Below are 14,559 nucleotides of genomic sequence, written 5' to 3'. Positions count from 1 at the left end.
AGGTACCTTGTACGACTCTGTAGGGGAGGGGGGTTCAGGTTTCTTTTTTATATATATGTATGTTTTTATGCTCGGCTCACAACAGGACCTCAACAGTGGGATATAAATCCATTGTGAATTCGCACTCCAGAAATATTACCAACAAATACAAATCAATATGTATAGATTATGGCTAGTTTGAATATAATGATCTGGAACACTGGGGGAATAAATAATCAACATAAACGCAAAAGCGTGCTCACATTGATGAAAAACAAACAGGTTGATGTGGCTCTCTTTTTTTTTTAAACTTTGGCCATTCCCCTGGCTCTTTTATGTGTTTATCACATTTATTCTGGTCAAGGATGACCGACAGAAACAGGCTGAAAGTGTTCAGATGGGGGGGAAGACACTCTGGGAAAGGCACGGCTGCAGTCCGGGATTCGAACTAGCTAAACCCCAGATCCGTGACGAGCACGGTTGTCCACGGCGCTGAAATAGCGCTCACGGTACGTGGTGAGCTACTGGAGCTCCCCCGATGTGGCTCTCTTAAGCGAAACACACATTTTAGTGGGAGACAAAGCTACGTTAGCGGACAACACATACCATAACATTAGTCACTCTTCTTTTGGAACGAGAACCCGTGGAGTTGCTATAGTCGTGAAACGGAAATTGAATATTGAATTGAAGGGAGTATGGTCTGATGCAGATGGTCGGATAACCATAGCTAAGATTATACACAAGAATAGGAAAATAGCGTTGGTAGCGGTATATGCCCCAAATCTATACGAAAATAATTTCTACACTGCACTCACTAGGGAAATGTTAAACCTTCCAGAATACTCATTTATAATTGGTGCGGATTTTAATGCCATTTGGGACCGTGGGTTGGATAAATCTAATCCCAACTTTTCCAACGAACAAAAAAAGTAATCTAATGCGTTAAAGGATTGGGCAAAGAATACAGGTGTAAACGATCTATGGCGATCACTCAACCCCACGACCCGGAAGTACTCTTGTCGATCAGCAAGACATAAAACACTATCCAGAATAGATTATATTTTCACAACACCGAGACTATTTGATAACTATGAAGTGGAGATGGTACCCAATGCATTATCAGATCATTGTTATTTACTCCTAAAAGGATCATTTGGTGTACTATCATCCCGAGCCCCAAGATAGCGCTTTAACACAACACTGCTGAATAACAAGGAATTCATTACACAACTCAAAGAAGCTCTTTCAGTATTCCTACCAGAGAATGTGAACTCGGTGCCGGACCCAAGAATATTATGGATGTCGGTAAAGGGAATGATCAAGGATTTCACGGATAGCTTTTCATCCAAAATACGCAAGAATCGATGCTCAAAACTGGCGGAATTAGAAACGCTCTACTCTACATTATTTACTTCTTTACAATATAACGACTCGGCTCGACTGGAATCTCAAGTTAATTTACTAAAAATAGAGATTAATGCCAATTTACAGACAACAATCTGAACTGAAGTACAAATACGTAGCACAAGACAACAGCATTACTCTCAAGGTTCCAAACCAAGTCACCTACTAGCTACGCGATTAAGAGTTAACGCAAAATTTGCAGATATAACCTCTATTAGAGCACAACAAGGACTTGTAACAGACACCAAAGAAATAAACACGACATTCAAAGAATTCTACTCCAACTTGTATAAATCAGAAACGACCTTCGATCAAAACAAAATGGACACATATCTTAATCAAATTAACCTCCCCAAACTTTCAGAGGATGATGCTAAACAGTTAGAAACACCAATCACACTAGAGGAACTCAGGAAGGCCATATCCGAAATGCAAAGTGGTAGGGCTCCTGGAAGAGACGGTATCCCACCAGAAATGTACCTCTCATGTTGGGACATAATTGGACCCCTATTACTTAATATGATTTTATACTCAGTCAAGGAGGGGAACTTTCATAAGAACGACAATATTGCACTCATAACAGTCCTCCTTAAAAAAGACAAAGACCCCACCGAGTGCGGTAGTTATAGACCCGTAAGCCTCCTCGGAACCGATATCAAACTGTTCTCTAAGGTATTAGCCATCAGACTTCAAAAGCATATGACGTCTTTAGTTCATCCGGATCAAACTGGCTTCATAAGACGATTACTATACGTACTAGATGCCAGCAAGGACGACACCACACCCAAGGCGATGCTGTCCCTGGATGCAATGAAAGCTTTTGATAGGCTGGAATGGTCGTATCTATGGGCGGTATTCGAAAGGATGGGGTTAGGAAAAGGATTCATTGATATGATTAAAGTATTATACAAAGACCCATCAGCCATGATTACAACAGGTATAATCACCTCCGGAATATTTCCGGTATCACGCTCTTCTAGACAGGGTTGCCCTCTTAGTCCCGGACTATTAGATTTATCACTAGAACCTTTAGCACAATATATAAGACAATCCCAACTCATAGAACCAATCGTAATCAAGGGCACACAACACAAAATTAGTCTATATGCGGAAGACGTAATACTGTTCATGCAAAACCCTAACACCGCAATGCCTTATTTTCTCAAGTTGATTAATGACTTTGGCAACCTATCGGGATTTAAAATAAACTGGCCAAAGTCGGCTTTCCTTCCACTGAACGCCCCTGCAGAGAATACAAGTCTTCCAGGGGAAATACCAATGGTTAAACACTTTAGATGCTTGGGAGTTGAAATATTCCCTACCATAAGCCAAACGGTGAAACACAATTACACAGAAATCCAAAATAAAATCAAATGCGACCTTGACAGGTGGTCAAAACTTAAAAACTCAGTACAGGCACGGGTTTCAATAGTTAAGATGGATGTCTTACCTAGAATCAACTTCATCAGCTCAATGCTTCCGTTACCCCCTCCAGATGGTTACTGGAAAAAATTACACTCTTCCGCATATACATTTATTTGGAATAACAAACCACCATGTATAAAAAGATCCACCGCACAGAGAAACAAAGCCGACGGAGGGATGGCAATCCCAAATTTTTTTCACTATTTTAAGGCGTACACTTTAAGACCACTGACAACCTGGTTTGAACCCCAAGCATCAGTATCCTGGAGAAATTTAGAAGTAAATATAGTAGCACCACAGAGACTGCAGGACATAGTATACACCAGAATATCAATTAAGCAATGCAAACTGAAATTTGGCCCCATAATTACACATGCGATCCGGATATGGCGTGAAACACAAAAAAATATTCTAATCCACATAAATGGCATAATCATACTCCCTTATTCAATAACAATGCACTCCTGATTAGAAAACGACCTATAATATTCCCTAGATGGGAAAAGCAAGGCATACATACATTAGGAGATGTTTTCAACAAACAGGGTATTTGTAGCTATGATGAAATAGAAAAAAAGTTTAATCTCACCGGTTCCACATTTCTTTTTTACGCACAATTATTGTTATGTTTGAAGACTCAGGGTGTTCCATTAAAGACACCAATTGCACACCACAGATACCACAAATGTTTCTATGAAAGAGAGACATCGAGAGGTTTTGTATCAGATTTTTATCATCAATTACTAACGGCTTCGTATGAAACCCTCCACCTAGACTCTGTTTGGAGGAGGGATATACCAGACATAGAAAAATATTTTGATTGGCAAGAAGCCTGGGCAAATGTTCGACTTGCATCAAGGAACCCGGACCATCAACAAATCAATCTTAACTATATTCATAGGACATACTTGACTCCTATAAGACTGAACAGAATGGGTCTTAAACAAGACTCCAAATGCTCCTTATGTACAAATGGGGACGAGGGGACATTTATGCACATGTATTGGGACTGCCCACCAGTTAAGATATTCTGGGAAGAAGTGACCCAGCAATTATCAAATCTCTTAATTCTGAATATACCTGTACACCCCTCTATATTACTGCTGAATGTTGTTTTTGAATATGCAGTACCTATACAACAAAAGAGATTGGTTTTAGCTGGTATTACAGTGGCTAAAAAACTGATAGTATATCTAATCGTGTGTTGTCATGTTTGTTTATGTGTTTGTTTAAAAAATAATAAAAAAAATAAAATACAAAAAAAGAAAAAAATTACTCAACATCACTTTTCATTGATGTCAGCTGCTGCTTCTCCTTACTTGCCGTCTTTGGCGTTGAGCCAACAAACAGTTTCAACCGGTTGCGGTGGATTGTGTCATCAATGGGTTTTGTTCTCTCCACAGGACATTCCTTTGTGAATGCTTGGAACTGTTGTTGGCCAATCTTCTGTGCGTTCTTAACACTTTGGCGTCCCGCGGCGATTTATAGTCCAGAGGACAGAGCGTTGTCAACAAACCGATGTACTTTCTAACAGCTATATATATACTTTATAGTATTGCTATCTGTCCATTCTCATTGTCACTTGAGTGCATAAACCGTGCCTTCATAATGGCTTAAAGAAAATAAAAATCCATCGGTTGGTTGTCATTTTATAGCGCCGTGAATATAAGGTTTATCGCAGTTTTCGCCTTGTCTTTTTTCTGGGGAGCTAGATAATAGGCTAAAGGCTAGTCACGTTATATCAAACGCCATTTCTGCTGTATATATACGAATGAAATAAAACAAACTGCATAGCATCCGGACTATTACAGCGCATCTATGGATGAAATGGGGGCGGCGGGGGACGCCGATTACTATTATTGATTAGCAATACAGTGTGCGTTCAAGTAGCCATTTTCACTGATCGATCACGTTGCATTTTAAAACAATGTCCAATCCAGCTGTAATTTGGGGGAATAGTATCCTACCGTCAGCCCATGTGATCGCCGGCAGCATTTCGTCATTAGTCATCGGAATCTGGTAGATCGATATGTCCATTGGTTGATCATAAATCCCATTATTCCAGGCTGAAATCTGCGTTCGGTAACGTGATCAAAGATGGAGTATGTTCGGCTGGGATCGAGGCTCATATGAAACGCCCACAGACAGTAAACAATTTTTCCAATCGCCCTCAATGATACTGCAGTGGAGCGATGGCGCCCCTAAGCGGATCTGGCCGGTATTGCATGTTTCGAAAATCAAATATGCGGGTAGGTCCTGCAAGTCGATCGGGGACGTTAATAGCGTTATTAATATGGAATAAAACAATAACAACTCGCCACAAGTTAACTCGTGGCTCTGGTCCACAACGCATGGCACTGTAACACGTATAAACTCGTGGCTGGTCCTTAAAGTGTTAACAGTCTCCACTGCGGATGGATCTGCAATCTCTTTGCTGTAAAGGACAAGCAGGTATTCACTCTCCTCTTCGAATGGGTTGCCCAGTTCTTCCATTACATTGACGAGCGAGCAGACACCTTTTCTAAATGCTTTCTGCACACTTGGGGCTAGATCCACAAAGAATGGATTGCACGGTGCAAGTTGCACCCTTACTTACAATTCATTATGAATTGAAAATTGAACAAGACGAAAGTCTTTCTCTGTTCTGCATCCCCTTAACAATTGTGTGTATTGAGCCGTACTGTATTTTACTGAAATCTGTTAATAAAATGTTCATTCAATCAATCAATCTGCATGGTGATTGATTGAATGACAATTTTATTAACAGATTGCAGAATGGGTACAATACAGTACCCAAATACTGTATATTTACTACTGTTGTATGAAGAAGGCCCCACGCCCCATTTTGGGTCCTCAACCCATAGATTAAGGAACCAGAACAGTACAATGTTAGGGTAGCGTCAACTTGAGCCCAAGAGCAGAACACAGGGGAGAGGAGAATGAGGCGGTTTATGTTGTTTAATTGTTAGGTACCAAGCAGACAGGGTTAAATGATCAGAATATGCGACAGGTGCGAGCAGGGTCACTCCTCGTGATTCTCAGGAAACGTCGTGGCTGGTGGTGTCTCGGGAAACAGCGTAGACCGGGCGGTGTGTGATCCTGGGCACAGGGAGACAGGGTTAGGACAAGGCAAGGATAAAGACAGAGTAAGCAAGTAGGTTATGTCCTCGTACCAAGGTAGGTGTAGCAACACTCGGACAAGGAGTGGCAGGAAACGCAGGACTCATATCAGGGCTGGTGATGATCTGACGAGTCTCAGGTGTGTAGATTGATCCTGGGTGACAGCGTGTGGAAGCAGGGACAGGAAGCTGCCCATATAAAGGTGTGGAAGCAGCAGGAGAGAGAGAGGCCCTGGCTGTGATTGTAACACTCAATTTATGTTTGTGTTGCATTGAGACTTTATCGCACAACACAATAGAGTTCATGGCTTTCAATCACTTCCTATTCTCCTATTGCTATTCACTCATTCTCTCTCTCTCTCTCTCTCTCTCTCTCTCTCTCTCTCTCTCTCTCTCTCTCTCTCTCTCTCTCTCTCTCTCTCTCTCTCTCTCTCTCTCTCTCTCTCTCTCTCTCTCTCTCTCTCTCTCTCTCTCTCTCTCTCTCTCTCTCTCTCTCTCTCTCTCTCTCTCTCTCTCTCTCTCTCTCTCTCTCTCTCTCTCTCTCTCTCTCTCTCTCTCTCTCTCTAGGTGTGTATGTGTGCGTGGAGGTGGATGGCTATGAGTTCTACGAGAGACAAGCCCAGACCCCCTCTTCAGTCAGTTGTCTCAGCCCACACTGGGATCAGGTCAGAATCAAACTCTTCGCCATCTCTACGATGTCACTTACTCACTTATGCACTCACTCACTCACTCACAGTCAGCCACTCTGCCCCCTAGTGGCGGCTCATAGTTTCCCAATTATGCTACATCAATGTGGAACGCCCTACCCACAGCTGTAAACGAATGTGAATCCCTACCCACCTTCAAAACCTACAAGAGGCTGCAATTCGAAACTGGCCCCTGTAAATGTCCAAACCCTACCTACCCAACCCCCTCCAATGTACAGTTTCTTTCCCCTCAAATGTATGTCTCTTAAACAGTACTGTATATTTGTATATCTTGTATGTCATAAATGTATAGATGTAGCAGTACTGTCTATCTGTATATCTGTATGTCATAAATGTCACTATGAATTGAAAATGGGGGACCCTGATGTAAACAAGACGAAAGTCTTTCTCTGGTCTGCATCCCCTTAACAATTGTGTGTATTGAGCCGTACTGTATTGTACCCCATTCTGCAATCTGTTAATACAATTTTCAATCAATCAATCAATAGGCATGGCAACGTTGCGTAAAAGACCTGATCGATCTATGTGAGGAATCCGAGGATGTTTTGCATTTTTCAGACCGTGCGTCCTTCTCGTCTCTGCGTCTAGGAGTTCTCGTTTCGGGTGGACGGGGCCCAGAACCTCAGGGTGCTGTGTGTGTGTCAGCCAGAGTCTGGACAGGCAGGACAAGATGTGGTCCTGGGAAAAGCCGCTATAAAGGTAAGATTTACTAGTAAAGACGACTTTAAACTGTTGAACAGTAATTCAGAACTATTTTATTGAACTGTAAAAAACTGATTTTACATGTCTGCACTTTATGTGCTCATTTCATGTCTATTCTGTTCTACTACTTATTGCACTGCACTATTGCACTATTTTACTCTGTCTATTCTATCTTACTCTTTTTATTATTGTCTATTTTAAAAACTGAATCAAACCATAAACAAGGTGGCCTGTTGGGATGTTAGATCCTAATGTGAAAAACTGTGATTTTATATGTCTGTACTTTATGTGCTCATTTTATGCCTGTCTTTTTTTCTGTTGTGAAGCACTCTTTTAGCTGCAATTTCTGTATGAAAGGTGCTATACAAATACAGTTTATTATTATTACTAGTCAAGTGTTCTTTTTTAATCCTCTTGGGGACATCTCATTGGAGTTAGTTCATCCATGTATGTGTGTGTATGTGCACATGCACTCATGCGTATGTAAAACATTATGTCCCATGTGCATGCATGGATGTATGTGTGTGTGTGTGTATATTAAAGCATTACATCACGCGCAGGAGTGGGTTATGAGAATTAGATCTAATTAGGTCTAATTCTCATAACCCACGACTGCGCGTGGTGTAATGGCTTTTATACAACGGCATGCAAATTTCTCGATTCTGATTGGCTGAAACAGTCAACTTACACGTGGGTATTTGTAATAACCCCACGCTCTTGGTCCCATGACCCGCCCACAACCGCATTACTATCACTCCGCCATGCGGGTTTTTAGAAGTGAAAGCAATATGGCGGACACGCCGGACAGTAAATATTACAAAAGGATATAGTGATAGGGTCATAAAGACTAAATGAAAAACGATTCTGTCATGGCGAATGTGTTAGTTTCTTAAACAATGTTGGATGATGTAATTGATGGGTCATGAGTCATTGTGGAACAAAATAAAAATTGTGCGAATTGATTGATTGATTAATTGCACATTTTATTACTGTCCGCCTTGTTTCCAACTGGTTAAGTTTAGGCACGCTTTCGAAGTCGCTCTCTTTCGAAGTTGGTTAAGGTTAGAGTTTGTCTTTAGAGCAGGGCGATAGACCACCAGCCCTGATTCCAAACTCTAACCTTAACCAACTTCGAAAGAGAGCGACTTCGAAAGAGTGCCTAAACTTAACCAGTTGGAAACAAGGCGGACAGTAATACAATTAGCAATCAATCAATCAATCAATTCAATAACCCACGCTCACTTAAAACAGCGCACCTCCCAGCTGCTTCTATAGAAAGTAGGTTTAAAAAAATAAACTCTTATAGGGCAAAGAAAACTTTTTTTAATTTGTTTTACCTACTTTCTATAGAAGCATCTACGAATGAAGTTCTATAGAAAGCAGGTTCAAAACAAAAGAAAAGTTGGATGTGTTAGTTTGTTGGATGTCTAGTTGAAAGACAGTTGGATGTCTTAGTTTGTTGGATGTCTAGTTGAAAGACAGTTGGATGTCTTAGTTTGTTGGATGCCTAGTTGAAAGACCGTTGGATGTCTTAGTTTGTTGGATGTCTTAGTTGAGAGACAGTTGGATGTCTTAGTTTGTTGGATGTCTTACTGAGAACAGTTGGATGCACTTCCGAGCTGCTTCCACATGGAGGCAACTTCTCCTTTTTTTTTTTGGGAACTACTTTTTCTGCGGATGTTTTTTTCAATAAATCTTCAATTAATGTGTGTTTATTGTATAGCAATAAGGTTGGATGAATGCGCCAGTTGTATAAAAGCCATTACACCACATGCAGTCGTGGGTTGTGAGAATTAGACCATGCCTCCCTCGGCTGCGCCTCGGGCTTAACAACCACCCCTAGGCATGATCTAATTCTCACAACCCACTCCTGCGCATGATGTAATGCTTTATTATACAATGGCCGATGTCATCCAACCTTATTGCTATACAATAAATACACATTAATTGACTATTTATTGACAAAACCATCCGCAGAAAAAGTACTTCCCAAAAAAAATAAGAGAAGTTGCCTCCATGTGGAAGCAGCTCGGAAGTGCATCCAACTGTTCTCACTGTCTCTCAACTAAGACATCCAACAAACTAACACATCCAACTGTCTTTCAACTAAGACATCCAACAAACTAACACATCCAACTGTCTTTCAAATAAGACATCCAACAAACTAACACATCCAATTTTTTTTTCTTTTTACCTACTTTCTATAGAACTTCATTTTTAGATGCTTCTATAGAAAGTAGGTAAAACAAAAAAAATAAGTTTTATTTGCCCTATAGGAGGGAATATATATATATATTTTTTTAAACCTACTTTCTATAGAAGCAGCTGGGAGGTGCGCTGTTATAGGTCGTGTAGCTCCGCTCTGCGTCTACTGGAATACATCCCTGTATCAGTACTAGCACTGAATAAATCTTCACATGCACCTTTACACACCCATACTAACAGCTCCTTCCTTGTTTTCACCACGGCGAGTGTCTGTATACACCACTTTGAGATTAGTGAAATATTGAAGAGGAGCTACGATGAAGGAGCTGCGTTGACATTATATCTTTATTTTCTCTCTCACTTTTTTTTTGAGGAAATACAGCGATAATGTCTTCGCCACTGGGGTGTCTAGAAGATGATGATCATTCTGACCTCCACTGGCATTTTCGTATTAGGGGCTCGCGTTGCTGGCCTAATCCCCGCCGGCATTCCTTCAGCCTGCAGTTGGACAGGTATTACCTCTGCTCTGCAGTTGGACGTTGCTTGAGAGGCGCTCGGCTGTGTGAGGGCTAGCTGCCTCTCCGGGCGGGTGATGGTTTTGAGATGCAAGCGCCAGTTGTGTTGCTATGGGGGGAATGGCTGCACGACTTACGAAAGCCGGATCCAGGCTGGTACCCTTTTTTGCTGCCTCTTAGCGGCGTGGAGAGGGTTCTGGTTTGACGCTCACGTTACATGAGCTCCTCATCGGGAGCTTTGTTGCCTGGGACCGTAACCGAATCTGCGGTTCAATCCCCCGGATCTCTGGACAAACGGATACTCTCTGTCACCGTACGGGCCCGCCTTTCAAGATGAAAGTTACCCGGCGCGAGGGAAGTGGGTTTGGTGTTTCGTTATAAGAATACCTCCACGCTCAAGTCGGCTGCAGCCCATGAGGGACTTGTGCCGGCACCGCTGTGTCTGATAATAACCTATTAGCCAGTTAGCTGTTAGCTACGATGCTAGCTCTGTACGCTCGCTCGGCTGGGAACGTTAGCCTGATGCTACCAGTTAGCCTGGAGTTAGCTGTTAGCTTGTGCTGCACCGATGAACATTAGCCGTGAGAATAGCAGGCCATAGCACTCTGACTACGACGTCATCTTTGACAGAAGATGTAGTCGGCCCTGCACCATGATCGGCTGTTGGAGGGGGGGCGTCTCGCCGGAGCCTCGCTCCGACCTTAGCTTCTTTTGTCCCGCCAGTGAGGGCCTTCGTCGACGTGGAGACCAGCCTGTTGCGGTCCTCTCAGCCTGCGTTCATTGGTGCAGGTAAGGGTCCATTGGACACTTCCCCCCTCTTCCTTCCTTCCCCTTCCGAATGTTTTGTAATAACAATGTTTTTTCCAAAACGTATTTAAGCATTACATCACACGCAGGAGTGGGTTGTGACAATTAGACCATGCCGAGGGTCGTTAGACCCCCCTAGGCATGGTCTAATTGTCACAACCCACGACTGCGCGTGGTGTAATGGCTTTTATACAACTGGCACATTCATCCAACCTTATTGCTATACAATAAACACACATTAATTGAAGATTTATTGAAAAAACCATTCACCAGAAAAAGTAGTAGTTCCCCAAAAAAAAGAGAAGTTGCCTCCATGTGGAAGCAGCTCGGAAGTGCATCCAACTGTTCTCAGTAGGACATCCAACAAACTAACACATCCAACTGTCTCTCAACTAAGACATCCAACAAACTAAGACATCCAACTGTCTTTCAACTAGGCATCCAACAAACTAAGACATCCAACTGTCTTTCACCTAGCCCTTGTGGCTTCCTAAGGATTTTGACACTCACTGGGCTTAAGAGATGAAATGATACATCATGTTTAAAGCCATATAATTTTAACTGTTTACTATTTAAAAAAAAAATTCCCCATGATTAACATTAATAGCCCAATCTCAAGATATCTGTAACAAATTACAAATATTTCCGAATTTTAACCACTTATATTTGTGTTTGTTTGATACCAAGTCTGTTTTTATTGAAAAAATTCATATTCATATCCATATTCATCAGATTTCTATACATTTTAGACACCATATTACAGCGTGTGAAAAATGGACAAAATTCCTGTGAATAAGAATCTGCCATTATAAAAAAGAAAGGTTGACTATTTCGGTCAGAAATAGCGGTCAGAAATAGCCGTTAGTAAGCGTTAGTAAGCACCGGTTAGTACTAATCTATTACTAAAAGGTATGTATTGCTTTTTTTGAATGCCTGGTGTAATTATTCTGTTTATTTATTGATATATGATGTAAAAATTAGAGATTAGAGATAAAAAAAAAAAATATTTAGACTTGCGGTTTTATGGCGGTTTTATTGCGGTTTTATTAACATGGAAGTGGATGTGATGAAAAGTGACGCTAGGGATATGGGAGGTACTCTATATGACTAACTTTTTTTTTAGAGTGTTTCAAATCATAATCTTTTGACATAATGAAAATATATGTAAAATGAAGATATGGCCCCAATTTCATGAAATAATAATAAACACAGACACCGCTGTGCTCACACACAAAGTCAAGAAAGTAGAAAAGTAGTAGAAATCATGACCAGGAAGCCACAAGGGCTAGCTAGACATCCAACAAACTAAGACATCCAACTGTCTTTCAACTAGACATCCAGTAAACTAACACATCCAACTTTTCTTTAGTTTTTAACCTACTTTCTATAGAACTTCATTCTTAGATGCTTCTATAGAAAGTAGGTAAAACAAATTAAAAAGGTTTTCTTTGCCCTATAGGGGGAAACAAATGTTTTCTTTGCCCTATATAGGGGGGGGGGGTTTCTTTGCCCTAAAATAGTTTTAATCTTTAATTTTTTTTAACCTACTTTCTATAGAAGCAGCTGGGAGGTGCGCTGTTTTAAGTGAGCGTGGGTTATTGAATTGATTGATTGATTGCTAATTTTATTACTGTCCGCCTTGTTTCCAACTGGTTAAGTTTAGGCCCTTTTTCGAAGTTGGTTAAGGTTAGAGTTTGGAATCAGGGCTGGTGGTCTATCACCCTGCTCTAAAGACAAACTCTAACCTTAACCAACTTCGAAAGAGGGCCTAAACTTAACCAGTTGTAAACAAGGCAGACAGTAATAAAATTAGGTGTTTCCAACTGGTTAAGTTTAGGCCCTCTTTCGAAGTTGGTTCTATTTCATTATGGCTTTCGCTCAGCATCAGTTGCATAATATCTCGCTTCAGTGGATATGCACTGAATCAATTTCAAAATGTACCTTTACATACCAACATCCGTCTGACCACACCCCCATCTGCTGCCTACATAAGCAGGGGTGGGGCCACACACTCATCTCCTTCTCAAATTTCATCCACAAGGAAGTGCCTGTTATATACCCACTTGACGTGGAGAAAATATTTAGTCTGAGGAAAGGAAAACAGAAGAACAAGGAGATACGTTGACATTATATCTTTATTTTCTCTCTCACTATTTTCGAGAAAATACGGCGATATTGTCTTCGTCACTGGAGTGTCTGGAAGATGATGATCATTCTAAACCTCCACCGGTTTTTTCGTATTAGGGGCTCGCGTCGCTGATATACTCCCCAAACTGCAGTCCTCCTTTGCTGCGGCTGGATGGGTTTGGCCCTCCGGCCATGCAGCTGGACTGTGGAAGTCTGTTGTGAGGGACTGGTTGGTTTTCGAGCCTGGGTGAGTAATGTTTTGCTTGCGAGCGCCAGTTGTCTGTTAGTACTATGGGGGCTAGCTTACAATTTTTACGAAAGCTGGCCCCAGATTAGGGTCCTCTGTTCGGCCTCTTAGGCGACGGCAGAGGATCTTGGTCTGAAGCCCATGATGGTCAACTAGTGGGCCGCATCCAGGACCTGGTGAACCCAGGATTCTCTGGACAAGCGGATGCTTCTCTGTCCCGTGCAGGCCCCATCTTTCACATAAAAGTGAAAGTACTGTACACCCTAACGAGGAAATGTGGGCATGGATGTTCGTTATCGGAAGATCCATGTTCAAGTCGGTTGCAGCCCAGATGGGACTTGTGCCGGCTCCGCCGTATGTCTGGTAAAATCACTGTTGTAAACTGTGTTGACATTTCTTTTTCTCTTCTCTCTTAAAGGATGAGGAGGGTTTCAGACGGCGGCCTGTCTGAAGTGTGGCTTGTTATGTCGTTGTGTACAGTTCAGGTGATAGCTGCTTAGCTTGCGTGCTAGTTGTGGCCTACCTGTTAGCCAGTCAGCTGTTAGCTGCGGCACTAGCCCGTTGTGTCACTAGGCTAGGAAACGTTAGCTTGTTGCTATCAGTCGAGAGCGGCTGTTAGCTTGATGCTACACTGTTGAACGTTGTTATGACTATAACATACCTTAAACACTGACTACGACGTCATCTTTGACAGAGGATGTTAGTCGAACCTACACCGGGAGCCCTACCATCGAGGACTGCGTCAACATGGAGAAACGTAGCGGCTGGGTGGCGCAGCGACGTTACCCTCGTCGCCAACACAGGAGATGCTGTGTTCAACTTCGGTGTCCCGTTAACCAGATTGCAGTTCTCTTGGCTTGCGCTCAGGGTAGGAGTCCCGACCGGACTTTAAACACTTCTTCTTTCCTTCCCTTCTAAATGTTTTGTAATAACGATGTTTTCCAAAACGTGTGTTGCTGCAATACATTGAGGATACGACGCGTGTTGTGTGTGAATTGTCTTGTCACTGGTATAGCTTCTCTCTCCATAGAAATCAGGTTGTTGTTTACATGTGTAAAAATGATCTGGTTAGTTGTGATGAGAACATGTGTGTTCATGTAACGTGAACTCACAACTAAGGGGGTTAATTAACCTATGAAGCTATGCTTAGTAAGTAAGTAAGTAAGTAAGTAAGTATTTATAAAGCACCTTTCATACATGTCATGTAGCTCAAAGTGCTGTACACAATTATAGGCATATATAACGATAAAAGCAATAAAGTCATAGTGATCAGTTAAGATCAATGTTTAAAAAAAATAATAATAATAATAATAGTAACGTAA

The 14,559-nt window shown here is 41.7% G+C and overlaps 1 protein-coding gene across 1 annotated transcript in view; it reads left to right on the top strand.

Annotated features, from left to right (window-relative positions):
• The window catches only part of LOC311227364 (active breakpoint cluster region-related protein), a 133,536-nt gene that overhangs the window by 79,414 nt on the left and 39,563 nt on the right, over positions 1-14,559 (top strand). Inside the window, exons 14-15 of the mRNA XM_084312982.1 lie at positions 6,495-6,592; positions 7,223-7,333. Coding sequence (XP_084169108.1) covers positions 6,495-6,592; positions 7,223-7,333 — 209 coding nt within the window. The remainder of the gene's footprint in view (positions 1-6,494; positions 6,593-7,222; positions 7,334-14,559) is intronic.

The sequence above is a fragment of the Notolepis coatsorum genome (assembly GCF_963971535.1).
Source record: "Notolepis coatsorum genome assembly, chromosome: 4".
NCBI classification, from domain to species: domain Eukaryota; kingdom Metazoa; phylum Chordata; class Actinopteri; order Aulopiformes; family Paralepididae; genus Notolepis; species Notolepis coatsorum.
Note: the sequence above shows the minus strand (reverse complement) of the source record. Positions and strands in the feature narration are given on the sequence as shown.